At 39.0% G+C, this 26872-nt stretch overlaps 2 protein-coding genes across 7 annotated transcripts in view; both read right to left on the bottom strand.

Annotated features, from left to right (window-relative positions):
• The window catches only part of eif4g3a (eukaryotic translation initiation factor 4 gamma, 3a), a 49736-nt gene extending 48160 nt beyond the window's left edge, over window positions 1-1576 (bottom strand). For all 5 annotated transcript variants that reach the window (XM_054616183.1, XM_054616184.1, XM_054616182.1 and 2 more), the window contains exon 1: window positions 971-1576. In XM_054616183.1, coding sequence (XP_054472158.1) covers window positions 971-1128 — 158 coding nt within the window. In that variant the 5' untranslated portion in view covers window positions 1129-1576. The remainder of the gene's footprint in view (window positions 1-970) is intronic.
• A 1427-nt stretch (window positions 1577-3003) lies between these two features.
• ece1 (endothelin converting enzyme 1) lies at window positions 3004-24984 on the bottom strand. Of its 2 annotated transcripts, XM_054616912.1 has the most exons (19): window positions 24886-24984; window positions 17238-17324; window positions 14652-14790; window positions 12464-12676; window positions 12212-12336; window positions 11950-12096; window positions 11582-11647; window positions 11214-11402; window positions 10792-10934; window positions 9918-10032; window positions 7214-7324; window positions 7002-7100; window positions 6756-6833; window positions 6524-6627; window positions 6091-6201; window positions 5532-5599; window positions 5255-5445; window positions 4612-4707; window positions 3004-3948 (listed from the first exon to the last, which is right to left on the bottom strand). In XM_054616912.1, exons 2-19 carry the CDS (start codon window positions 17322-17324, stop codon window positions 3772-3774), a joined length of 2259 nt encoding a protein of 752 aa, XP_054472887.1. In that variant the 5' UTR covers window positions 24886-24984; the 3' UTR covers window positions 3004-3771. The 2 variants fall into 2 exon arrangements, with proteins under 2 accessions (XP_054472887.1, XP_054472886.1); XM_054616911.1 differs by lacking the exon at window positions 24886-24984 and having other exon boundaries at window positions 17238-17617.
• Window positions 24985-26872: the final 1888 nt, after the last annotated feature.

Raw genomic sequence — 26872 nt, forward strand, 5'->3', positions numbered from 1 at the left:
AATGTAAAGAAAAAGGGAGGTGCAGTGTCTCTTACACCGGCCTCAACATCAGCCCCAGGTCATGGACGAAAGCGTTCTACACAGCGACTTGTGCGCGCGCTCGCCATCGCCATAGCGCTGGCTGCCACGGCAACGTTCGATATGCTAATGAGCCAGCGGGGTGACGCTTAACTCTTAACTGAACAAAGCCCGGTAGCTTTTAATTGTTTTATTATTAATTTATTTATTTATTTATTTTACACAGAATAATAAAACATAATATTTTTTTTTATTTTTTTTTTGTAAAAAATAAATAAATAAATAAATAATAATAATAATAAAAAAAAAAAAAAAAAAAAAATCCCAACTGACATTTCCGTTAGCTTTAATTAATTTACACAGAATAATAAAAACATTTTAAATTTATTTTTGTGTAAATGACAGCTATATAATAATAATAATAATAATAATAATAATAATAATAATAAAAAATAATAATAAAAATAATAATAATAATAATAATAATTTATTTTAAAAAAAAGAAAAAAGTGACGTAGCGGTGCGTGAAATCCCAACTGACATTCCCGTTAGCATTGACAACCCGGCTTTAATTAATTTACACATAATAAAAACATTTTAATTTATTTTTGTGTAAATGACAGCTATATTAAAAAAAAAAATAATTTAAATAAATAAATAAATAATAATAATAATAATAATGATAATAATAATTTAAAAAAAAAAAAAAAAAAAAAAGTGACGTAGCGGTGCGTGAAATCCCAACTGACATTTCCGTTAGCTTTGACAACCCGGCTTCAGAAGCTAACGTTAGCATCGCTAGCTAGCTAGCCGATTGTCCCCTCCCCTCCCAATTGTCCCTCTGAACGAAACCATCACCCCTCTCTCTCTCATTATCATCATTATTAATAATATTAATAATATTAATATTATGATGATGCATGCACACACATTTACATTAAATAAAGGATACTGAGGCGGCGGTGCGGGAGCCGCCGGAGCTCCGGGCGGCAGGGACGCGGAGGTCAGGGCAGCCCGCAGCTGGCTCGCCGGAGAGGGGCCACCTCCACCTCCAGGTCCGCTGACTGCGACAGCGGCGGGTTTGGGGACCACTTTCGGTGGCAAACTCATGGCCCCAAAAACAACAACAAAAAAAATGCACAAATTTAAAAAAAACAATACCTTTTAATAATAAATACTGACGCCTTTTAGCGGGCTTCTTCAGGCGGAGAAGGCCCCGAATCCCCTGCTCGAGAACCGGGACGACGACGCTTGAGGAGCAAGCGAGAGCGTTCTCATGGAGAGGTGGAGGTGGTGGTGGTGGTGTTCATGGGGACGGTGGGGAGGGTTCAGCCTCCCGCGGTCCGTCCGGGTTTTGTTTCGTTTTGAGGGTGTTTTTTCGAGGATAAACTGTCTCTAGGTCGAGCTCTTCTTCTTCTTCTGGAGCATTTTGGGGTTTTTGTTTCCTTCACGGGAGATGAGAGACTTCGCCAACATGGCGTTGCGGCCGCTTCCAAGCAGTCCGGGCAGGACAGATGATTCGGCTGTTCTCGGGTATTTACGGAGACGCTCGGGCGAATCCACGAAACACGACGAGAGAGCCGAGTTCACTTGAGACAGAAAATGTTTGTTTTTATTGGGTTTTTTATTTTTTATTTTGTGGTATCCAAGTTAACAGTTTAGTAAATTAAATTATTTATAAAATCCAGTGGCAATTTTATAACATATTTAAAAAAAATGTTCTAATTGCACAAGTGTTTATTGTAATTCGGGTGTTTGCAAGTATAATTTGTGTGTTTAATCTCTTTTTTATTGATATTTTTTATTTTATTTCGTGGTATCCAAGTTAACAGTTTAGTAAATAAAAATGTAAATAAAATCTAGTGGCAATTTTCTAACATATATTTAAACAAAATATTCTAATTGCATAAATGTTTATTGTAATTTGGGTGTTTGCAAGTATAATTCATGTGTTTAATCTCTTTTTTATTAATATTTTTTATTTTATTTCGTGGTATCCAAGTTAACAGTTTAGTAAATTAAATTATTTATAAAATCTAGTGGCAATTTTCTAACATATTTAAACAAAATGTTCTAATTGCACAAGTGTTTATTGTAATTTGGGTGTTTGCAAGTATAATTTGTGTGTTTAATCTCTTTTTTATTTTATTTCGTGGTATCCAAATTAACAGTTTAGTAAATAAAAATTTTAATAAAATCTGGTGGCAACTTTTTAACACATATTTAAACAAAATGTTCTAATTACATCAATTGCACAAGTGTTTATCGTAATTCGGGTGTTTGCATGGCCAACAAGTATAAGTCATGTGTGTAATCTCTTTTTTATTGATATTTTTTATTTTATTTCGTGGTATCCAAGTTAACAGTTTAGTAAATAAAAATTTAAATAAAATCCAGTTGCAATTTTCTAACATATTTAAAGAAAATATTCTAATTGCATCAATTGCATAAATGTTTATTGTAATTCGGGTGTTTGCATGGCCAACAAGTATAATTCATGTGTTTAATCTCTTTTTTATTAATATTTTTTATTTTATTTCATGGTATCCAAGTTAACACATTAGTTAATGATAATAAAATCCAGAATGTAAAAATATGTCAATGGCAATTTTCTAACACATATTTAAACAAAATATTCTAATTACATCAATTGCATAAATGTTTATCGTAATTTGGGTGTTTGCATGGCCAAAAAAATCCTTCACAATAAGTATTCATCTTTTTTTAAAGTTTAATTTATGTGTGTAATCTGCACTGGCAGCAGGACTATGAAATAGATGTGTGTGTTATTAGCGCCATCTATCGTTCTTCTGCCTGCATCGCATCTGCAAGTCACCAAATCAATGTCCCATTAAATGTACTGTTATTGGCTAAGTAGTGTAACGTGAGGCAGTGGGCGGGGGTAGTCACACATCTCTGTACAATAAAAAAAAAAAATGTGTATGTATGTGGGGTCAAGCAAATAAAAAAACTGAGGAGACAAGAATGTTTTAAGACTGGTTTTACTATACAAAATAATAATTTTACTCATAAAAACAGGTATGGCACATCATAGCTTGGCCTACATGACCAAGTTCTGGTTGAAAAAACATTTGATGCTTTGATTTATTGCTGTGAATGTCCTAATTCCTACATTATGTTTATGATTTGCATTCCATTTCCATTACAAAAATGAAACGGCAGCAGATATCACGTCAATATCTCAACAAAACGAAACAGTTTGACCAAATGGTACGCAAAGTGTTTCTGAAATATTGTTCAAGGTCAGACAGATGCTTAAGTATTGAAACACATTTATACCATTCTTCATTAGCAGATTATAAAAACTGTCCATATCAATTTTCCATCAGGTTAAAAAATAAAATCCAAATAAATGGGAGCATATCCAAGCACAGTGAAGAGTTACAAGAAAAAATAAAAAATATCTATCACTTTATGACATACAAGCAGTTCACAAAATCTGAGTGGTTCTCCCATTTTCTGTATCAATTTGCTGCGTTTCCAGTGCGCATTCATATCTACATTTAACTTCAGAAGTTGGGCCAAGCAGTGTGCTAAACCAACAATCCTTGTGAAGAAGCACTGAAGTTTGCAATCCTCCACACGGAGCAGGCACATTCTGTCCTGAAAGCAGTGGCAAGGCAGTAAGAGTTTCAGTGGTTCTTGTGTTGTCCCCTCTAGAGAGACTTTGTCAATGTGTGTTCTCCCAAACGTCCATTTCACTCCTGGCTGATTAACAGCAGCGACGAGGCATCACCAAAGCTCACACTTGTGCTTAGGGTTCATGGGAGCGTCTGCTTTGCAGCCAAAGTGCTTCGAGAATTCTTGTGAATTGGAGATGGTGCCGATGACTCGAAACCTTGACGGACTGTGAGGATCTGTGATGACGCCCTCGTGTGAGCTTTCGGGAGTCCTGACAGAGCACCAAACCTGCAGAGATCATAAAAGGATAAAAGAGACACACAATGAGGAATACGTTTTTTTTCCCCCGCATGAATCTTCAAGAATTATGAAGTGACTTTTTCCCTCATGCTAATTTCATATTCATCAGCATTCATTTATTGTCATTACAGCTCTTTTAATTGTTTTGAGGTTATGTATTTTAAATGTCCTGATAAGTACTTCTATATTTTTTTTAACTTGTTATACTTTTATATTTAACTTTAAGTCCCAATCCATTTAAAAAAAGGTGTTTTTCTACTTGTTCCTTGACTGTCTTAGCTTCACTGTGCAGCTTGACACTAGAAGACGCATGAGCAGGATTTTCAACCGGTTTGGAGCCAATCACAGACCGGTATGCAACTTACACAAGTGTGATGTGGAAACTTAAAGTGCCTGGTGAACAAACACTAACGGTTTACTTTGCAGTGTAGCAGGAGTCATTTTGTGTCCAGCAGTTACACTTTGAAAATGAACAATTGCATACTCATAGATTGTTGATTTTTTCAAAGAGGGTAATGACGTAGATGTCTATGAAACCATATTAGTGTTTTTTCGAGTGTCTTAAAACATGTCTGGAGGGGAGCTTAAAGTAAGTATTAGTATGTAGACAGTTTGATAAAGTCAAAAAAAAAAAGAATGAGTGACACTAACCTGTGCAAATCCTACAAAAAACAGCTGATGGTTCGTCATTCCCAGGGCAGGTAGCGTGGCCTCCTCTCCGTTCTTTTTGATCCAGTTCACATAAGCCTTCGAAGCAACAAAGGATCACGTTACACACACAAAGTCACTGTTTTTGCGTGTGTGTTAAAGTGTATAAGGATGAAGAACAAGAGGAAATAGAAGACCCACTTTAGGATCCCCTCACTGATATTCCCTCTGGTTCACATGTACGCTGCTGTTACTTCCATATGATTTGCTCATCTGCCTCACAGCTCTTGACCTTTCATTACATGGAAAGAATGTGTGCATGTGAAGAAGTAACCAGAGGCTGACAAGGCCGCTCTTAAGCACCTGTCGCATTTCCAGGCTACTCTGCAAACCGGACAAGCTGCTTTTTTTTTTTTTTTTCTCCAATACAGATGAATGGATGTGACCCGCAACGGCCCCTCGAAGACTAAACTAATCCGCTGGATTAATGTCAGATCTACGTGATCGTTTTTCCTGACCTTGCAGACATGCAATCTGACAACGTAGGAAACATAACAGCAGTGGTCTGAATTGTTCGTCTACATCAGTGACAGATTTCGCCCCCTCCCCGTGTTTTTAAACCACACACAGAAAACATTCATCACACCTTGTAGGCGGCCTTGAGTCCCCCGTTGTCGGCGATGTTCTCTCCCAGGGTGTGTTTCCCGTTCAGGGGCTCCTGGTTGATGCTGTAGTTTCCGTACTGCTCCACCATGCACTGCGTCTGCTTCTTAAACGCCTCCACTGAGGAGTTCTTCCACCAGGGACGCAGGTTTCCATCCTTGTCGTATTCCCTCCCTTTGATTTAAAGTGTGAAATATTATTATAGTTATTCGACCTCCTCCGTAATGTAAATTGTTTAAATGGAAAACCTTTTTACCAACCTTGGTCATCAAAAGCATGAGTCAGTTCATGTCCCATGACGACTCCGATTCCACCAAAGTTAAGAGCTCTGAAAAACACAAAAGATATTACATTTAGAAAAATGTACGTGAATTATACCTGTTAAATCCCTCATAACAACTTTTCAACTGTTGTGTGTACGTCCCATAAGATGGTTAAAGCGGCAGTTTGTGGTTTTACTGAACTTAATGTGTCTGTTACTTTCTAGTTGTCTCTGTGAATTTTGAGCTAAACACATTTTCAGCAATTCAAATAGAATCAAATAAAGCTAAATATTGAAATAAAATTAAGCAATTAAGTCAAACAAAAATGTAATTTCCTATTGATAGCAAGTTATATCTGCAGCACACCACTGGACTCTCATGTGAGGTTAAAAAAAAAGCTTTTGTACTTTTTAATACTTCAAAGTTGTTTTAATACCATCTTCATTCCATGCAGCTTTTTTGGATTTGAGAACTAAAGACAATGATCCACTTGTTTTCTATTTTATTCTAATGAAACCCATCCAACATGATTAAGTAAACCTGAAGTGAGACCTACTTAGGCCACGAACGACTGTAAAACGGAGCCTGAAGAATCCCTGCAGGCAGAACCATCTCATTCTTGGTTGGGTTGTAATATGCGTTCACCGTTGGAGGTGTCATGCTCCACCTGAAAAAAAACACAAACACAAGGAACACACACCATATGAGTTTGACATCAAAATCGATCCTGCCCCGCTCTGCTGTGCTGTGCCAGGCCGGCTGCAGATCAATTTTTAAAAAAGGCATGGCAACCCTCAGCTGTCCCCTCCCCCTTTAGCCTAATTAGAGACGAGGAATCGGTTCAGCGGAGGGAAGTTGGTTGCCTGGGAACATTTTGTGGATGGCAGCAGTATTCTGCCGATTCAGTATAATGGGAATGTGTCCTCTGTCGGAGCGTGCAGCCTCCTCTTTGGCAAGCGGGGGTGGTGGAGGATTGAGGGTCAACTCACTGGTTTCTGTTGGGAGTTTTCCTCAGCTGGTCTGCAGTCACTCTGGCTGAGAAGTTGTAGTACTGCATGACGTTCTGGAAGTAAAGCTCCGACACCACCTCGAACTAAAAGATAGATGAATCAGAAGTGATAGAGAAAAAATGGAGTTCAGTTTTGCGGAGACGTTATGTGATAAATAAATAAATAGAGACAGGACGGTTAGGACACATAACTCAGCTCCACATTTACCTACATCATTGAACACTTTGTCCAGCTTTGAGCCGTTCATGATGAACTCTGGATATCCGACCATGTTGTATATCGCATCTGCCTGTGACAGATAATACAACAACTGTAAAAGACACATTTTCACACCAGGTGGCAGTGCTGTATTTATCAGCCACTTCAACACACAAATCATTCAGATGTTAATGTGTCCCCTAAGGCTGCAGCAGGAAAACTTCTTGGGGAAAGAAACACACAACATCTTTCCTCCCACCTTTTCTTTTGCTGCTCTTTTTGTCTCCGAGTCCATCCAGCTCACGTACTTCAGGCTGTCCTCAAACGCCCATTTAATCTCCCCAACCATGTCTTCAGCCTGAAGCACAGATGAGACAAAGGACAGTCAGAGGCACATCATCTCGCACAGTAGGGGCAGCTGTTTTGTTTTTTTGTGTGTGTGAGAGGGAATGACTTTTGAAAAATGCGTACAATGGCCTTGCTGTCCTCGGCGAAGGTGGCTTTGACAAACATGGCTCCCAGAGCGAAGCCCAGGGCGCTGTCCGTGTCGCTGACGCACAGCTTCCAGCGCGGAGTGCAGCTCTGCAAAGTCGAGTCAGCACATCAGGACATGTTAAGGGAAAACGCATCCTCCCTTGTTAAATAACCACTGTCAGTGGTTCACATGTACTTCAATCCATTTCGTCTGCTTCAGTTAGTGACCTCCTACATTTTCCCCAGAATGAATTAGCATAGTTTTAAGGCTTTTGGGATAAAAAACAATCCATAAAACTTATACTATAACCGCCACGGTAAACAAAACACTTAAGTAGTACAACTGAGGACCCATTTTGTCAACACAAAAGAGAGGAAATGACTGTGGTTTTTTTTATAAATGTGTGACCTCTGTGCTCAGTGTTTCAGTGACAAAGCTGAGCTGTTATCTCTTTGTGGGCTGAGAGACACAGTGTTCCCTTTTAAGGACTGTGGGTTTTTTTTTTTCCTTTAGACTAAATGTCAACAACCAGGACTAAAATGCCAGCTACGATTAAAACTGAAGCAATGCAAAACAGCAGAGAATGAACAAGGGGAGTGATTTCAGCGAGGGACAAGAGACACATCCTAATTTGTAAACGGCTGTTTCACTTTGTGCCATTCGAGTCTTTACCACTGCTTCAACTGTCATTTACCCAATAAGACCAGAAAAGGCTTGGATCTGTTATATGTGTGGTTGAACTTCGCTATGTTATGAATTTGTTAAAAATCAATGTTATAAACCTATTAAAAACTTTGATTAAGCTTGCAAACAGAAATGTTTCCTCTAATGACTGCACATTTGCTTAGTTGTGTTTTTTTTTTGTGGCCATACATTCTACAATCATGCTGGAAATTTTGCATTTAGTTCATCATTGTCTTTACAATGCACATAACAGGGCTGTGCGACAATTCAATATATTCAATATAATTTATCGTCTTTCAGTGGAATCAAATCATGATGAAATGATATATCGAAATGTCGTGAAACACAATTATGTCGTCTAAATTGATAAGACGGGACAACGCAAGAACCACATACTCACTAAAATTTCTCAAATTGTTTATGTGAAATGTTTTGAGGGAATATCTCATATTGTTTAAAATACATTGTGAGTGGTGTTTTCCAACAGCAGCATTTAAAGTTCAACTGTCTACACCAAAGCATTATGCTTATGGGGATAATGCAATGTAGGTAAATCAAACTATTGCTTTAATCTGATTCTTTTTTAAACAGATTATTTTTGTGTGCATGCATGTAAACATACAGTGAATAGCTAGACTTAAAAAAAAAAAAAGTCTCTATAATTACACTTCCAACTGCTTTGCTCCTTTTGCTCTTAAATTCTTAATGAAATTAGAGAAGAATCATTATTTTTATGAAACAGGCTTTACCATGTGGTTATTCAATACAGACTACTTATTTATATATATCATTATTGAGATATCAAATGAGCTACGTCGTGATAGAAGATGTGGGACACGTGTTCCAGATCTAACAAATAATATCTATTTTCAACAACCGAGCCTCCACCCATCTTAAAACAATGATTTTACATTCCCTCTCTCACACTCAACCAGCTAATTCATTGACTGCATGTCCAAAAAGACAGCCGCTATATGACTATATGAGTTATTATCAGGTGAAAGGAAGGACAAGGACAAATGGGGACGCATGTACACACAGTTAGAGAGGAAACAAGGTTGCAGTAAGGAAATGAGGAGTGTTCTAGACAAGCAACAGCAAGTTGTAAAAAAAAATGCGATGGAAAAAGAGACTCAGCTGCGCTCTTACGTAAAACAGACGCACACAGAGACATGCATAGATAGTTTGGAGGCGGATTGTTATTCCAGCTTGACCCCGGTCGAAAAACCAGACCGAGGGAACAGGATCTCGGTCTGATAAGGAACCGGAGTCATCGGAGCCGCCAAAGTCAAACAGAGACTCACTGAGATGAGACGACTTGCTGCCTCGTCAATTTAATGTCCACATGTTAAAGTTACAGTATTTCTGACTCCATATTTCCTCATGCATCTGTAGTGTAGTGTATCTAGCAGCACAGGTCTACCTCACTGCTGCTCTAGCCCCAGGTCTTTATCATGCACACGTGCGAACACAAACACAGTGTTAGAAACTCAGCTACACGTTTCGGAAAAGGAATCAGGTTTTTCCAGAAAAATGTAGAGCTGAAATAAGCAGATTTCTCTTGTAAACCTCTTACTCTAAAAAAAAAAAGGAAACCAGGTTTCTTGTTTCTTAAAGATTAAGGAAGCAGGTTGCTGATTTATAATTTACAGTTATTTTACAGTCTTGTATTGGCTCCTCTGTTGGTGCCAATCTTCACTTTTCTGCATTCAGTCAAAACAAAGTGAGTGTCACACACAAGAACAGGACATCAAGTGAAAACTCTCGAAAATAATCTGTTTGGCTTTGGGCCATTTCCTCTGACTGTATATGCTGGATGACTAAAAAGCAAAAAAAGCAGAAAGGCAATAACAAAACAGAAACATGGACACTTGTATCCAGTTCACAAACACATTATCTGGATGAGAATGCCACAGTTTGTTTTTTTCTGCTTAATCCAACCTCCATGTTTAAATCTCTCTGTGTCATGCTGGATTATGGCGACCTTAAAAAAAAGGACCAAATGTTATCACTCACCTTCTTTGTTCCGTACATGACCTCGAGGAAGCGCTGCTCTGCGTCCTGGAACCTTTGGTCCAAAATGGACCCCATCTTCCTCACCACCTTCATTATCATGTAGTTGTTGAGAAGGCTAGAAAATAAGAAAACAAAAATCAAAAATCAAATTCACTTTTTGTTCCCCTCTTTAATACTGTCTGAGTTTCTACAAGTGTCCATTCAGGAGAGGGATTTATACAATTGTATATTGTTTTAACAGTGTAAACACACAAATCAGACATAGTACGATACAATCTGTATTTGACACTGAAATATCATTTTTTAACACACGAATCAGGAGAAAATTTTACTTTGTGAGTGACCTTTCTCTGTCCCACCAACACACTCTGGTAGGTTGATGAACGCCCTAGCTAACTCATTTTCAAAATGCTAAATATGGCTAAATTAGTCAAATAATAAACAATATGACCACGCCCACTAAAGATCCAAGGAACCCATAAAAGGTTTCTTGTTAGGAGACAGGAAGTGTATACAATCTAAAACTGTTGGCGGAGCTTGTAATGAGTCATCTTTGTTATAGAACATCTTTGGCTCGACACGTGATGGCTAGTTGTCCAGCTGGTTTAAACTTTGCTCAGTCCTCAAATAAGGCAGTGATGCGACAACCAATCATATATTTTTGTTTCACCCTGACACTGTCAATCGAAAAAAAAAAAGAAAATGCCCAAAAGTTCCCAGTGCTATTTAAGGACATATTAAAGTCAACAAGCATTTGAGCAATACTTCAACGGTGACTCTGTGACAAAGTATCTGGCCACGCTTGGCAGTTTTTGTTGCTTTTGTTGCTCGTGGTGTTAACATATTAACCGATAAGGCTTAAAAAGTATCTGACCTTTTATTTGTTTTGGTTATGAGGTCTGAAACTTGCTGGAGGTATTCTTTGGCATAAACAACCACCGGCTCTGACTCATTGAGCGGCACAGGAGCAAACACTTCTGTGAGATACGGCATCCAGTCCACTGCAGGGACCAGAGTCTGCAAAGACACAGATTAAACACACACACATAAACAAACAAAGATAACACACACACACACACACACACACACACACACACACACACACACACACACACAGATACAACACTAAGGGATGACCACAAATGTGAACAGTTCCTTCACAGACCCACATCCTGAATATTTAAATTCACTTTTTCCCACATAGTGTTTTCACTTCCTCCTTACATTGCAGAAGCAGTCATGACTAAAAGTATCATCCTATGTGTTGTATGATGTTGTTTTTATTATGGCTCTTACTGTCAGATCCTTGGCCTCCATCTTGTTGTAGATGAGCTCCTCGTCTCTTCTCTCCTCCTGAGGGACGGTGATGTTGGCCAGGCTGGTTTCAAAGTCCACGATCTCCTCCATCAGCGTCCGGGACGTCTCCTCGGAGCCTCCCAGGAGAACCCCCAACTCCACCAGGAAGTTGAGGTATGCCGTCAGATACTGCAGAGTCCAGCAAGGTGAGAATAGTTCAAAAAAAAAAAAAAAAAAAAGGTGTGTGCATGCGTGTTAAAAATGATTCTCATTCTCAAAAATTCCAGATCCAGAGCTTTAATGTCTTTTGCTTTTAGTGTTTGGATGCGTTTTAACCACAGTGAAAGCAACAATTGGCCCTACAGTACCTTTTCATTTGCCGTTTTGTTGAGGTAGTAATCCCGTGAAGGTAGTCCTAAACTGGACTGATCCACCTGGAATCAAAAATAAACATAAGATGACTTAAGCCTCCAGTTCAAACTCTCACAAACAACCTTTTGTTTTCATTCCTGCGTTGCAAGCGTAGCATGCAGGCTAAAAGTAGAAGCTTGCTAAAGATCATATCTGTGCCATTTGTTCCACTCTCTGAGGGTGTGAAACCAAGACCACTGAGATAACAAGTTAGAGGGGGATTTCATGTAAAAATGTAAAAGGTAAGAAGCACTTTTCGGGTGTTTAAATATATGATTTTAGATACATACATGTACGTGTATATAAAATGGCCTAATCTGCTCACCTGGATGATGTTGCTGTTGGAGTTTTTGGAGTCGGTGCTGACAAACACGGTGAAGAAAGGTGAGGTGCGATAGTTGGCCGACACCATACGCAACACTTCCTGGAAGTTTTTCTTGTCCCAGGGTTCTGTCAGAGCCCATCCTCCTATCTGAAACGGGCAGCGTTTATGCACTGAAGAGGCTCAAAATGGTATCTTTTAATAGAAATGAAGGATTTAAATGATGAATGTGTCCGATGTGTGACCGTGTTAGAAGTAAGCATACCTGGCTGATAAGCTCCTGCAGTGGCTTAGCTCCTAACGCTTCAATCTTAGCCTCGTTCATGCAGGCCTGATAGTATCGCTGGGCCTTTTTCTCAGCCATGCTCAGACCTTTCATCGTTGTGTTTTCTGCTCCAAAAAAAGACATGTGATTAAAAAACGACAGAAAAAGAAAGAGACTCAGAGAAACGAAACATTGACGCCTTTGCCTGGGGTGAAGGCAGCTGAGGACACCGCCTCAAACAAGCACTCCTACCTAATAAATGTTTCATTACGAGCATGTTGTTCTCCCACAGGTTGCTGAAAGGTCCCCAGCGGGACTTCCCCTCTGGGAGCGGGTTGCTCTTCACCCAGCCCCCACAGGCAAAGTTGTAGAAATCATGGCAGGGGTCGACGGATCGGTCCAGGGCTCCTATGACCGCACCGGCCACGGTAATGCACGGCTCGTTAAGGCACAGGCCCGGGTGAGCTGCAGGAGAAAATACTTTTTACTTATTTATTTAATTTTAGTTTTGATGTACTTTATTGCAGGAGTTAATATAAAATGACATTTGCTTTCATATAAACGTTGTTCATAATTATTCTTACAATGTTAATATATTGTATCGTGAAGAAAATAAAATGTATAATAAAGTAGAAAAAGTAGCAAAATTAAGAAAATAATAAGAATAAAAAGAAGGAAATGGTTGAAATTTTAAAAAAAGCAAAACAAAAAAATAATAAATTTAAATTAAATTAAAAATGTAGACATTGACCGTATATAAAACCATAGATACATACGCATATTTACACACATAAATTGTACTCTTCATATTCCACTTCCTCTCTTTTTGAAGAGTTAACTTTTGTGTTTTCATTCATAGAAAGTTCACTTTTAAACCCCCCGGCTTTTGAGGACCACTGCGGTAATCTGAAAATATGTCATGGTAGGACATCCAAATACATGAATCCTGGCGAGTTTCAGACCATCTGGAAACTATTATTTTATGAGAAGTAACAGCCAACATAAACAGCCCGGAGGGAATGTCTGTTCTTGTAAAGCTCCTTCATGAGTCCTCCGCTGAAACGCGAAGCTTGACAATCTCGTTTTTGTAGGAGGTAGTGTCACACGTGAACTGTTGCCGACTGATTATGTAAATGTCTGACTAATAAGCAGACTAGATGGATGAGGTGCAAGGTCCTGGGTGAATTTAAGTTTAAACCAGTCATAAAGGCCACGGCTCCTTTTGTGTGTTGTGTGGAATTTTAAAAGAACTTGAAGTGAATTAAGTGTTTGGAGAAGTGAAAGTGGTAGTACAACTCCAGGGGACAGCTCACCTCCCTAAATACTGGACTTACTGTAAAGACTTTCACCCTCTGCCCATATAAGGCACGAAACAGAGACGGAGACAAAGTTACGAGCAGCGATGAGGTTTAGCACCCCGAGGAGAATTCATCCTTGTTCCTTTCATTATTTCAAAGTGTGATCTGACATGTGGTTATGAATGGGAGGAAGTGGTATTAGGGTTTCCCAGGGCAAATTTGAGGAAACCAACACAGATGAGACGCCGCCTGGATGTGATGGTAAATCCACAAGCCCTTTTTCCGTAATGAACAAGCTCAGGGGAGAGATTTAGAGTTGTTTTTAGGCAGTTTAGCTGAAGGTGTGGCTTTGGTTTGTAAAAATATAAAACCACATATACTGTATTATACTGATAGCACAGTCCCTGTAGTGTTTAGGCTGGGAGAATACATGAGAAACATCCTGAGTGTCTCGTGAATGAATGTGGACTTTCTTTAGTTTTTGTTTTTAAACCTTTTGAATTCAGGAGCTTTATAGACTAATCCCTGTTTAATCATTAATAACAAAAGTTATTGCTCATTACAGGAATAGTTTTACATTTTGGAAAATACACTTTTTAACCGAGAGTTAGATGAAACAAAGATTGATTCCACTCTCATGTCTGTATGGAAAACGTGTAGCTACAGCCAGTTAGCTTAGCTTAGCACAAAGACTGTAAACAGAGGGAACTGCTAGCATGGCTCTTTCCAAAAGGTAACAAAATTGGCCTATTTCTTTGCCAAGAAACCTTGTTTTTTTGTTCGGACTAAACAAATGCGATATAATGTGTTAATTTATGAGCTTTATGGGATACTGGTAGGTGGATATTGCTCCCTTTGTTTGTTTCCCACTGTTTCAAGTATTCAGTTCAAGCTAAGCTAACCAGCTAGCCTCATATTTAATAAACAGAGTGGTATCAATGTTCTCTACCAGCTCTCTGCAGATGAAGCAAATAGGAATATTTCCCGAAATGTCGAACTATTCCTTTTGTGTGTCTCTTTAGATTTCAGATGTTCTTCTTCTTTTCGGATATGGTGTTTTGTTTTTGATTTGACTAAACATCAAAAACACTTTTCAGTGTATGTTACCAAAGCATTAAACTTATATAGAACTTCATACTCACTCTGTTGGTAGAGGGCCCCAGTTGCGATGAGAGAAATAAACAGGCCCAAGGACACGACACACACTAAAAACAGCAGCCTCCTCTCTCTCTGAGTCCGGTCTGGCCAACATGTTGGACCGCGGCCGTGCAGAAGAGTCACCTGCACACACACACACACACACAACAAACAAAAGTGTTTCATTTAATCAACTAAATCAAACATGAGCATTTTGAGGAGGTTTAGCATTATTAAAAAGACATAAAAATAACTCTAAAATCTGCTTTAAAGATCACATAAACACACTCTTAATAGTGTTGAACAGACGTAGCGTTGTAAATATGTCCTATAGTCAAACAGCGTCTCACGGGTCTTGATGACAGGTTTGGTTTCAAAGAACAATAGCGTCTCTATTGTGACGCTTTCAACTCTCATACACAGAAAAGGTTAAGCATTCTTCTATTGTTCCCTCACTCCTAGTTTAGCAAGGAGGAGGAGATTTTTTCCACTTTCGCCCTAGATTCCGAGAAGACACAATAATCCTGTTGGGCCAATTCTGCTTTGTCGTGGTTCACCTGTAAACAATGAGAGAATCCGGCAAAAGAGGCATGTGTTGCTTTAGTTGAGGCTGCCAAGGGAGTTTATTTCCTACAGGAATGATTCCAAAGGGACACTTGCAAATCTTCCAAAGGGCACATTAAAGCACTCTGGCCGACCTTTGAGTATCCTCTCTGTAAATAAAAGCAAGATCTTGGACCTCACATACATCCTGTGGAAGTCAATTACCCCTGAAGTGTGTATACAAGGATCTAATGTACTGCTATTAGCTTAGATGATAGTTCAACAGTCAAACTTAATGTAGCCGAATCAGATGCCAAAGCCACGGCGGGTTTTTAAATCCCTGGAGCTCAGCGTGTTGGTGTTGGTTTGAACCTTAACTGTGTTTCTAAGTGTAACTGAGAAAATCTCACTTTCCATCTGTAGCTCATCCAAACCACATTTTATAACGCTGAAAAAAAAAACATGGCAAAACCATGATGGCAGAATTATGCGAGAGGCTTAAATCCAAACACTGTTTGAGCTCCTAAGGTAATTGTTTTGGTCAAACAGTATGTGAGGAATGACTGCACTGAAGGATCTCAGCTGCAGAAGTGGAAGAAAAAGGGATCCAACCGTCTATAAAAGAGCACTTAAAGCATTTAAACCAACCATTTTCGTAGTCCTACTTCTGAAAACCATAAATACCAGATGCACTGACGGAAAAAAGGTGTGAAACTATTTGTCAGTAAGCAGTTTAGTGACTTCAACATTAATAAAATCATGCAAATTAAATTGTCTGTACATATGAATTGTTAAAAAACTGCCAGAACTACACAACAGCAGGATTGTGTGTACAGTCTGTTGTTTAACGTGAGGATTCAGGCCAAAAAAATCCCCAGCTTTATCCACTGATGTTTACAGACTATATCCTCATAACCATGACAAAGGATTTAAAGTATTTTATTAGTGCGCTTGTGGGTGTGTGATCTTATCTGTTTCCATGTAACTTTTGTAAAAGCGGTTGTGATCTCAAGGGGAAATCCTGAGGAAATAAATCTTAACTAACGATTATTGAGGTCTTACAGTAAGATAACGGTTACACGTGTTGGCCTCTGTTCAAAGTTTTTTTAAATTGTGTATTGTGTCTAAAAAATTAGATACAGATCTATAAAAATTGGGCTTGTCGTATTTCTGATTCTGCAAAACATAGGGTCAATAAACTGGACATCAACTGGACACTAGGTACTGAAAAAAATCATGTAAATCAAATGGACAAAAGTATAAAAGGTGGTTCAGTAACATCAATGGTTCAATGTTGTTTTTCATCCACCTGCTATCCCAGCTAGCATTATTTAATCACTGCATGTTCTGTTACAGCAGTGAAGCAAATATACTACATTCATAAAGCATCTGTCCAACCGGCCTCTGTAACATTTTATAGAGGCTTCAAAGAAACATAATGCGTTTTCAACAACAAAAAGATGAGCGACTTGATATTATATCATATGCGTGAGTCTACCGATCACATCCCACAAGTTATGGGCAGACATTACAATCAAGAAGTATCTGATGTTCAGACCAACGTTGAACCGATACTGCAAAGTTTTCACATTTTTATGTGAACAGGTTTCTCGTGAGTTGAATTGGGTTGAAAATAGTGGATGTTAAACTCAAATCAAAGCCATTTGTTTTTAAAGTTTACATTCAAGATAAAGGTATATATTACTTTTTACATTCAAGATAAATGTATATTTCTTTTTACATTTAAGATAAATGCATATTTATTTTTACATTTAAGATAAATGTATATTTAATTTTACATTCAAGATAAATGTATATTTATTTTTACATTCAAGATAAATGTATATTTATTTTTACATTTAAATAAAAGGTATCATTTTTACATTTAAATAAAAGGTATATTTTTGTGGTTTGCATGACAGCGGTGTTATGTTTCTATAAGGTGTGAAACTCTACAAGGCCGGTACATTTTGTCCTCTGTAGGCTTCTGTGAAATAGTACAATACTGACAGTAACCCATTCTTAAAACAGGAAGTTTGCATGTTTACCTGCATGGGTCTTGATGGGTAGACGTCGTCACCGGTGGAGTCCACCAGGTCCTCCTCGTCCAGCGTGGCTCTCTTGTACGTTGACATCTGAAAAGTCAAATGCAGAAAAGACTCTCTCAGTGCTTCCATGTTCCTCCAACACAATCTCCTCTCACACCGTTGTGTTTGTGTGTGTGTGTGTGTGTGTGTGAGAGAGAGAGACGGGTTTGTGTCTATTCCTCAGAAGTGTCCGAGGCTTCTGGGTAGGGATTCCCTCTAAAATCCATCAGGAGGTTAACTGGTTGGAGCGCTATCACTCAATCAACCAAGTTGCCTCTCAAAAGAGTGTGTCAGTCCTCCGTTCAACCCCAACAACACCTCTCACAGCCCCCATGGCGTCCAACAGATATAACCCCCCCCACCCCTGACCTCCGGTGTCAAACGTCACACCACACACACAAAAACGTCCTCTTAAAAGCTCCTGTGAGATCTCCTTGTGGGTCCTCTCTTCCTCTTCAAACAGTGTTGTGCCTCTTCCTGGGCAAAACTTTTTTTCCTTTTTCTCCTTCCCTGGACTTCCTGCTCGGCCCAGTCTATGCAAACACGGCAGGGGAGACGACGTAACTACTGGAAAACAGGAAGGAGTGCTGACTTGAGCGACTTAACGTGACCGAGGCGGAGTGTGTTAGTGCTTGTATGACTTAGTGTGTATGTCTGTCTGTGTGTGTGTGTGTGTGTGTGTGTGTGTGTGTGTGTGTGTGTGTGTGTGTGTGTGTGTGTGTGTGTGTGTGTGTGTCTGTGTCTGTGTGTGTATGTGTGCATTCCCCAATGTGGTTTCACTTAGATTTGGGGAGGGAGCTTCACGGTTGTAGTTCACACCCAGTGTCTTTCTCTATAGGACATGATACACTCGGGGAGGAGCCCCCGCAGAAAAACATCCTCCTCCTCCTCCTCCTCCTCCTCCTCCCCCCACGACGTGCTTGTAGTCGCTGCCTGTGGCAACCGTTACCTGATAGGCGGTTTAACCCCTCACCCACCGGGCCACTGACGCAAAATACAAACACTGCAATTAAAAGAGGTTACTCATTAAATACAAAGGGAGTGAGTGTATCCAAAGGAATTTAAAACTTGTATGATTAAAAAAAAAAAAAAGAAGAAGAGGTACAGATTTAAGGTATAGATTGTCTATAAATAATAAATATGATATCCACACAGTATTAAATGTGTATGAAAAATGTCAACAAATAACATGCATTCTTGAGTCTGTAAAGCATGTTATTACACACACACTAATATATACACACACAGGCATATATGTGTGTTTAGATACATATATAATGATATATATATATATATATATATATATATATATAATATAAATATACACACGTCGTATTTATATAATCCATCATGAATCTTGAATGAAATTATTCAAACTAAATATATATATATATTTATTTTTTAAAGATTATTTCATCCTGATTATCCTTAAAATAACAACATGCAATTCATATTTGAAGCTGAATTGAGACTTTGAGGGGCAGATAATTGGTAAGAGTTAAAAACTAAAGTTTGGAACCTGCCATCACTTCAAAAAAATGACAACACATTAGACTAAAAATTAAACTTTACACTAACTTGTCAATGTTTTCTGACTCTGTTGAAGGTTTAGTCACACCACTTTTGTTTGTGAAGGTAAAATAGTTAACTCTCGAATTGTAAATAGCATACCTGTAATTGATATGGTGAAACAAATGACATCTGATTAAACGAAACCAAATGCTATTTTACAAAGGTCGTATAGTTTAAACGTCAGGCCTTTCAGAAACATATTTACATCTAGTTTTCTTGCACTGCAGTGGCAGCACTGTAAATGGTAATGATTAACCAGACAGAGACACAGCTCATTCCAGACTGACTGCTGTACACAGTGTGATGATACATTGTAGAGGTAACGCCTGACTATTTTCTATCAGTTTGATCTCAGTCTCTCTCTTTTTGGACATGTCATGCTCTGGCTTTGTAACTTTCCAGGTTTTCCATCCAGGGAGCGCGAGACAAACCAGTGACTGAATATAAATGTTTACTCCATGAAGACAGATAAGATTATCTTGTAAACACATCCAGGAGGCCATCCAGCAGCAGACCCCTCACTTTATTTTATTTCCCGCTCGTTTCACGTAAACATGTCACAGATGGGGTAAATTCAAGTTCCAGGCGAACCAGATTCCTGTTAACTATCAGAAACAAGGCCGCAAATTAACCAAAGGAACATTTGTGAGGAGGGAACTGAAAATCATGCAGACCCTCCCTGTGTTAGTTTGTTTTTATTAAAGTCTGTTAAACCCAGCACACCCTGCCACCAAAGTCACATTATCGGCTTATAAAAAAAAAAAAAAAAAAAAGGACAAAAGATGGAGGACTAAAGTGATGAGAGATGCAGAGGGACAGAGGGGGGAGGAGGGGGAGAAGTTTAGAGGCCACCAATTGTTTTCAGGACACTTTCAATTACATAAATGGCTTCAAATGACCTATAGCTGAAAGCAGAAAAGAGCCTGATGGGGATATTGATGTTTCTCCCTCTACACACAAACACACACTGGATCACAGCTGTTCTGTTTAACCCTCTGAGACCCGGCCGACATTACTGTCTTTAACAGGCTGTAGCTGGCTCACCTTTAAAGCTAGAGTTAAGATATTAGTGTTGTATGAAAGAAGACGACATAGAGCAAGGAAGGGGGCTAAATAACGCTAAAAATGTTGGCAAGGTATGCACAGGAGTACCTCGACCTATCGCCTCAAGATATCTCGGTTCCTGCCATAGAATGTATTTAAGAATTGGACGTAGTCACATTGAAGCCACCTATTGGATTGTGGACTGCCGTTTTGAAGCCTTGAGTTTGTCATTTTGGTTGTGGCCATCTTGGCTTTTTGCAACCAGAAGTGACACAAGAGACATTTTTATTCGACCATAAAAAGTCACAATTATCTTGTACAAACTGAAAACACAGTATTAAAGTATTAAAGATCTGAGAAGAAAACACAATCAACTTCAAGACCGGACAACGCTGTGTTAGCGACCTGTCAATCACAAGGAAGCCCCGCCCTAAAGCATACACTGCTTTAAAAGGTCTATTTGACGCTAAATTCAACAATAATTTACTAAATGAACATCATGCTTCATTGAAGAAGACTTGAAACTATCGATTGAGCCCATAAACTCATGTTTACAACGATTACTTTGGTTATAAATCAAGTGAGAAGTAGAGGAATTTTATCATAGATTTCTATACATTCAGAATTCTTTTTGCAACCAGGGAGTCGCCCCCTGCTGGCTATTTATTGAATGCAAATTTAAGGATATTCCACATTGGCTTCACTTTTCAGACCCGTAGGTTGCCATCTGGTACCCACAAGTCTCCCCTTCAAAACACATGGCCACTTTATACTAATCCCATGTAGTTTTGAGGAAAAGTCTTTAAATTGCATGAATTAGGTTTGACTAGAAAGATAAGATTCTTGTGGTTCCATTGACACCTAATTGGATTCATGTGTGATGATGTGTATCCACATTGTGACCATTTGATTGTAGTGAGACCATTTATTTTTAAAACTGGACGTCACTGTATAAAATGACCTGTTGTGACCTCAAGGATAATTCCAGGCTCATGAAACTTGACAACCACAAACTATAGACCAGGGGCATTCAGCCAGTGTATGGCTTTCATAGGTTTATTGACAATAAGTGGGTTTCTGAGCAGTTTCAAGACCAGCTTGACCTGCTATCCCCCTTAAAGATCCCCTTTCCTGCCTAAAAAAAAAAAGACAAAAACGGGTCTTTGTGGGTTTCTGAGGGAAAACAAGTATTGCTTTGTGAATTACTGAAACAGAATTTTACCACACTAAAGTATTAAATGCCAAAAAGTATCCCTGATTGAATCATGCGGTCGACCTCGCGGCCCACAATGCAGAGCAACAAACATCGGTATCTGCTGGCAGGGACCAGTGTTGCTGTCACACACACACACACACACACACACACACACACACACACACACACACACACACAATCATTGTTTATGAACACTTTCCTGGCATTTCGGTCCGTGCAGATGTGCATGCACATGTTGCCACACAGCTTGCCGCCCCCGCCCCCCCCCCCCAACCTCCCTGGAGCCGAAGCAGTGCTTTAGTGACAAAACTGCCTTCCCTTTCCTGTTATGTGCTGACTAATACCAGCCACTCTTTCTATGAATGTTTTGTACCCTAGCCATGATTTCCCTTATTCACATTATCGTGAAACTAGAAATGACATATAAACATGTAAAATATGAAGCCACAGCATACTGTAATTCGCTGCAATGCTAGGAGAGTGAACGCTGTGTGGAATATCTGTAATCAGTAGAAAACTACAGAGAACTCTCATCTGCTGATGTCCAAACTATCTGGAAGTCACGCTAAATGGCAACCCCTGGGCCATTTGAAATGACAAACAATGCAAGCCTCACATAGTAAAATAGTCTCTGGGGGCAAGGTCAGATGTCTTCCCAAAACACAAGCCGACAAAACAGGGGGTCACAATCGGGGCGGTTCTCGGAAACGACCGCAGCCTTTGAGCCAGGCCGTAAACCACAATCATGCGTCAGTAATTCGTCACTGATCCTGCGAAAAACCAGATGATTATTTGTAGTGCAGGGGGGGGGGGGCATTCCTCCAAGAATAACTGGAGCGTGTTTGTGTTTGGGATTGGGTGCTGCTCTGTGCTGCGGCGTTTGACGGTTTGTTTCAGGAGAGAAAAATTAGAACGGGGACGAGAATTTGTGGAAGAAGAAGAAGAAGAAGAAGAGAATAAAGACACTAAGTTGACAGGACGCGAGTGAGAGGAAGGAGACTGCTGTTTGACGTAAGCTGGCAGTAAACACGTTTTGCATCTGGGGTCTCATTTGACCACCGTGGTAAACCAGCAAGATGCAGCAGCAAGATGTGGTTTTTCAGACCACAGAGGCACAGTAATGAAAAAGGAATACACGCCTAGAACAATCCATGTGAAAAAAATCTAAGCTTCCCATTCTGGTAGAGAAGTCAGTTGACCTCTGTGATTGCAGTCAGGTTTTTCTGTAGAAATACAACTTCTGCTTTGCGTCCTCGTAACTAGAGATTACGACGATGGTGAACTTCCTCTTCAGGCTCAAAGCAATCAGTTCACCATTTTTTTTTTTTTTTTTGGGTGAATCACAAAACGAGAACACAGACTTTTAAAAAAAGGGGAAGACATTCCAGACATACCTCGATGCAAAACGTAAACACGACCACACTTTCTCACTACAAACAAGATCAAGCAAGCTCAGTTCAAAACAACATTATCTCGCCTGCACACGTTGCAGCTAGATTATTATGCATGAGGGTTTGTTTACTGCAGGCTGCCATGTTCTGTCCTTGACCCGAACGCGAGGTCTCGACCATGTGCAATGCACAGCATGTACTTGTCACTGTATGTCCAAATATCAAATGTAGCAAACAAGCAAACTGGGACGGTGACCCGACATGAAGACATAAAAAAAAAATACAGCTAGCTTTGTCTTTTTTGTGTTTCCAGTCCCCGTTGTGTTTCTGCCTGAAGGCCACAGATAAGACAAAGTCGTCCCAGGCTTCAGCTCCTGACCTCTGACACTGGAAATGTCTTTCTTTCCGCAGAGACTTTTTTCCGTTGGAGGACAACACCCTGATAAAAATACAAAAACTGTTAACCAATCAGCTTTCCCTCTTGCTCTGGAGTACGAATGTTAAGCTTTACCAGAATCACAACACTTTTGGTTGTATTTTTAGTCGTGCATGTGCGCCGTTGCTTTGAACAGCAACCCAAAAAACAAATAAAGAGCTTGCATTTACTCTCACATGGTTATTAATATGCAGGCTGCAGCTACGAAATTCTTCGGATTCCTGGCTGACATACGACTCGGAGTAATACCTCTGTGCACGTTTCCGGTATTCTGACATATGTGCGATGATCAAATATCACCCAGTCAGGTCTGGGTATCACAGGCGTGCACAACATCTGAAAGGCCCTCTCTAGGGATGCAAGATATATTAATACATAATGATATATTTAAACAAAAATTGGGGGTTTTATGTCCCCTAAAATGTCATTTAAAAGCTCTTCTTTAGAGTTTATTTCAGGGTTTAAAAAGGAGTGGTACATGGAAGCTTGCTTACATTGAGATTTCCAGCCGCCAGAGCACGGACAGATAACAGGAGATTACCTGTTCCTGCTGTTGTTATGGCGCCCTGCAGAACACTCTCAATCACACCTAGGTAATGAATAACTGCAGGGTAAACCAAGCTCCCCGAGCACAACGCAACCAGAGGCGTGTGATGTTATTAAACCTATCAATCTCTCATGATTTAGATGGCACAATTAGTGATTTAGGTCTCTCATATTTCATGCCTTTCGCAATAAAAAAAAGAAAAGCACACATTTTTGCATTTTCACATGCAAAGCAAAGCAGGACTTGTCCTTGAATGATGCAGAGGAAGAGGACACAAAATGTCTGCCTCTGATAACAAGAGACTTCATGTCTTGCGCAGCTGACTTTTAAAGTGATGCAATCCATATTTTTGGGCAATAAATCTGCTTTATTAAGACACAGCATCGAGGCATGTATCCAAAAAAGCTGTTTTCTACTTTGATTTGATTGATTCCCTCTTCCTGTGAAGCACTTCTGTTATTGGAAAAACCACATTGATTATGTTTCCTTCCCCCACACACCATGTCTTTTTTCCTCACCCTCTTCAAACTGATTAACAAGACAATCCCTTCTTATGTGCTTGGGTTTGGCTTGTGTTGTCAAGCACGACAGTTTACTTTATTAAAACACTGAAATTGTACATCTGCCATTGTTTTTGTTTTGAGTTGGTTTGTATTCAGAGCTTAGATGTTCTTTTAATTGATGATCTATTTCATGCCATTGCTTACAGCCTCCTCTCCAAGACCCCAGATGATAAATGAGCTCATAAAAATCCAAAGCAAATATTTAGACTGTGAAAGTAAATGTTATTATTTTTTTTTGTGCAACTGCATAAGGAGGGGGACTGTAATGTGGCTACACACTAATTTCAGTGTATAAGATGTGGTTTTGGTTGCATAGAGGCTAAACAGTTGAAATTATTGAAATGTAAGCTTGTTGTGTGGTAAAAAGGGTAATTAGATGTTTACTGTATGAGCCACTGAAAGCACCCCGAGGAGCCTACATACATGAGAAGATCAGATGGGAAACCTTGTGGGTGTTTGTGAAACTAAGATGTAAAAAAATATATAAAAAGTTATTGAGGTAGCCTTTAAAATGCCACAAAAACATGTCTTAAATAAACAGTAGTTTAGTCCCTATTGGAAAAAAAAATAGATTTAAATTAGAAATTAAAACATAATGCATCTACAGAAGGTCTCTAAAAACAGTGCAAGTCAACGCAATTATGTAAGAAATAAAAAAAAACAGAATAACAAACAATCAAAAGGGACAATTCATCTGCAAAACAACTGCAAACAAACCTGTAACAACCAAGAATCGAACACGTGTATTTGTGTCATGTCTGAGAAATTAGGATAATTAAACTAATGCAACATTTGCTAAATGACTTTAAAGGTAGATCCGGGTGGAGGACGTGTTCTTACCGTGCTGTCAGTCGGTCGGGTCTGCAGACACACACACACACACACACACACTGACTCTCTCTGTGACTCCGGTGCGCTTCTGACCGGAGAGCAGAAACCACCGAAGAGATGCGTCACTGTCAAGATAGTTCACACCCCGGAAGTCAGACGTCAGACGTTTTCTGAAAAACTAGAAAACACACTGTAGATGACTAATCTCTGAGGATATCCTGTGGGTTAAGTGGTAGAAAGACATCTCATATGATAAAACTAGCAGCTTTGTTTTGATTAATCTGGAAACCCCTGAAGTTTAGTTTTACATTGTTTTTAAGCACATTTGGTGGTCAATTTTCTTTATTTCCCACCTAAAAGGTATATACAGGAAACCTAAACCTCACATTAAAGCACAGTGCCACTGGTGGCTGCTCACTCTGAAAGAACCCACTGAATATAATATATATATATATACATATACATATATAGTACCAGTCAAAAGTTTGGACACACCTTCTCATTCAATGGTTTTCTTTATTTTTATTTTTCTATATTGTAGATTAATATTGAAGACATCCAAACTATGAAGGAACACATATGGAATTATGCAGTGAACAAATAAATGCTCAACAAACCAGAATATGTTTTATATTTTAGATTCTTCAGAGTAGTTGAATGAGAAGGTGTGTCCACACTTTTGACTGGTACTGTATATACAGGAAACCTAAACCTCACATTAAAGCACAGTGCCACTGGTGGCAGCTCACTCTGAAAGAACACTGAATAAATAAAATATACTGAATAAATAAAATATTAATACCAGTCAAAAGTTTGGACACACCTTCTCATTCAATGGTTTCTTTATTTTTATTAATCTGTCTTTGTCTGTTTGTTTTAGTTGCTTAATTATATAGATATTCCTTATTGATCCCCATGGGGGAAATTCGGGTGTTGCAGCAGCTCAAGTAGTTGAACTATATATATACACACATATACATACACATATATATACATTTATACTACATATATATACATACATATATACACACATATATATACATATACAGTACCAGTCAAAAGTTTGGACACACCTTCTCATTCAATGGTTTTTCTTTATTTTTTTTTATTTTTTTCTACATTGTAGATTAATATTGAAGACATCCAAACTATGAAGGAACACATATGGAATTATGTGGTAAAAAAACAAATGCTCAACAAACCAGAATATGTTTTATATTTTAGATTCTTCAGAGTAGTTGAATGAGAAGGTGTGTCCAAACTTTTGACTGGTACTGTATATACAGGAAACCTAAACCTCACATTAAAGCACAGTGCCACTGGTGGCTGCTCACTCTAAAAGAACACTGAATGAATAAAATATACTGAATAAATAAAATATTAATAAGGAAATTGACTGACCTGGTTGCTGCCTCTCAAAGTGAGTAAAAAAATAGGTGTTTATTGGCTTAATGTCTATTTAACTACCAGAATGGGGTATTGGTTCTCTGAATCATATCATTTATTTTCCTGCATTAGTCAGGCATTGATCAGGCAGCTGCCAGCGGTTACTTTGTAGCCTAATTCAAAATGTTACATCCAGTCCATTTACATTCATTGATTATAATGTTTAGGTGCATTTAAATGAATGTATGTCTAGCTTTTTATAGGTATGTGTACATTTACTATAGCATGTGTTTGGGCTTTTTAAGGGAGTCAGTGTGTGTGTGTGGGTTGGCCTTGGAGTGCTTTTGTCTGTGTATATGTGAGTGTACTTGTGCTGTTTTTATGTACTGTATTTTCCGTATATTTGAGTTTAGGACCCCCTTGAAAAGGACACAGTCCATTCACCTCAACAGCTTTATCCTGCTAATGAATGTCCATAAACCTTTAGAGTAGACTTTCACTTTCATCCTTCATCAGGTTTATGTCCTGTACTTTATAGCGCCTCACAATGCAATCAGCAATTATCAGCCTTATTACCGTATACACCAAACCTTTCAGAAGAGTCGGCCCA

This window comes from Anoplopoma fimbria, chromosome 17 (genome assembly GCF_027596085.1).
Source record: "Anoplopoma fimbria isolate UVic2021 breed Golden Eagle Sablefish chromosome 17, Afim_UVic_2022, whole genome shotgun sequence".
NCBI classification, from domain to species: Eukaryota; Metazoa; Chordata; class Actinopteri; order Perciformes; family Anoplopomatidae; genus Anoplopoma; species Anoplopoma fimbria.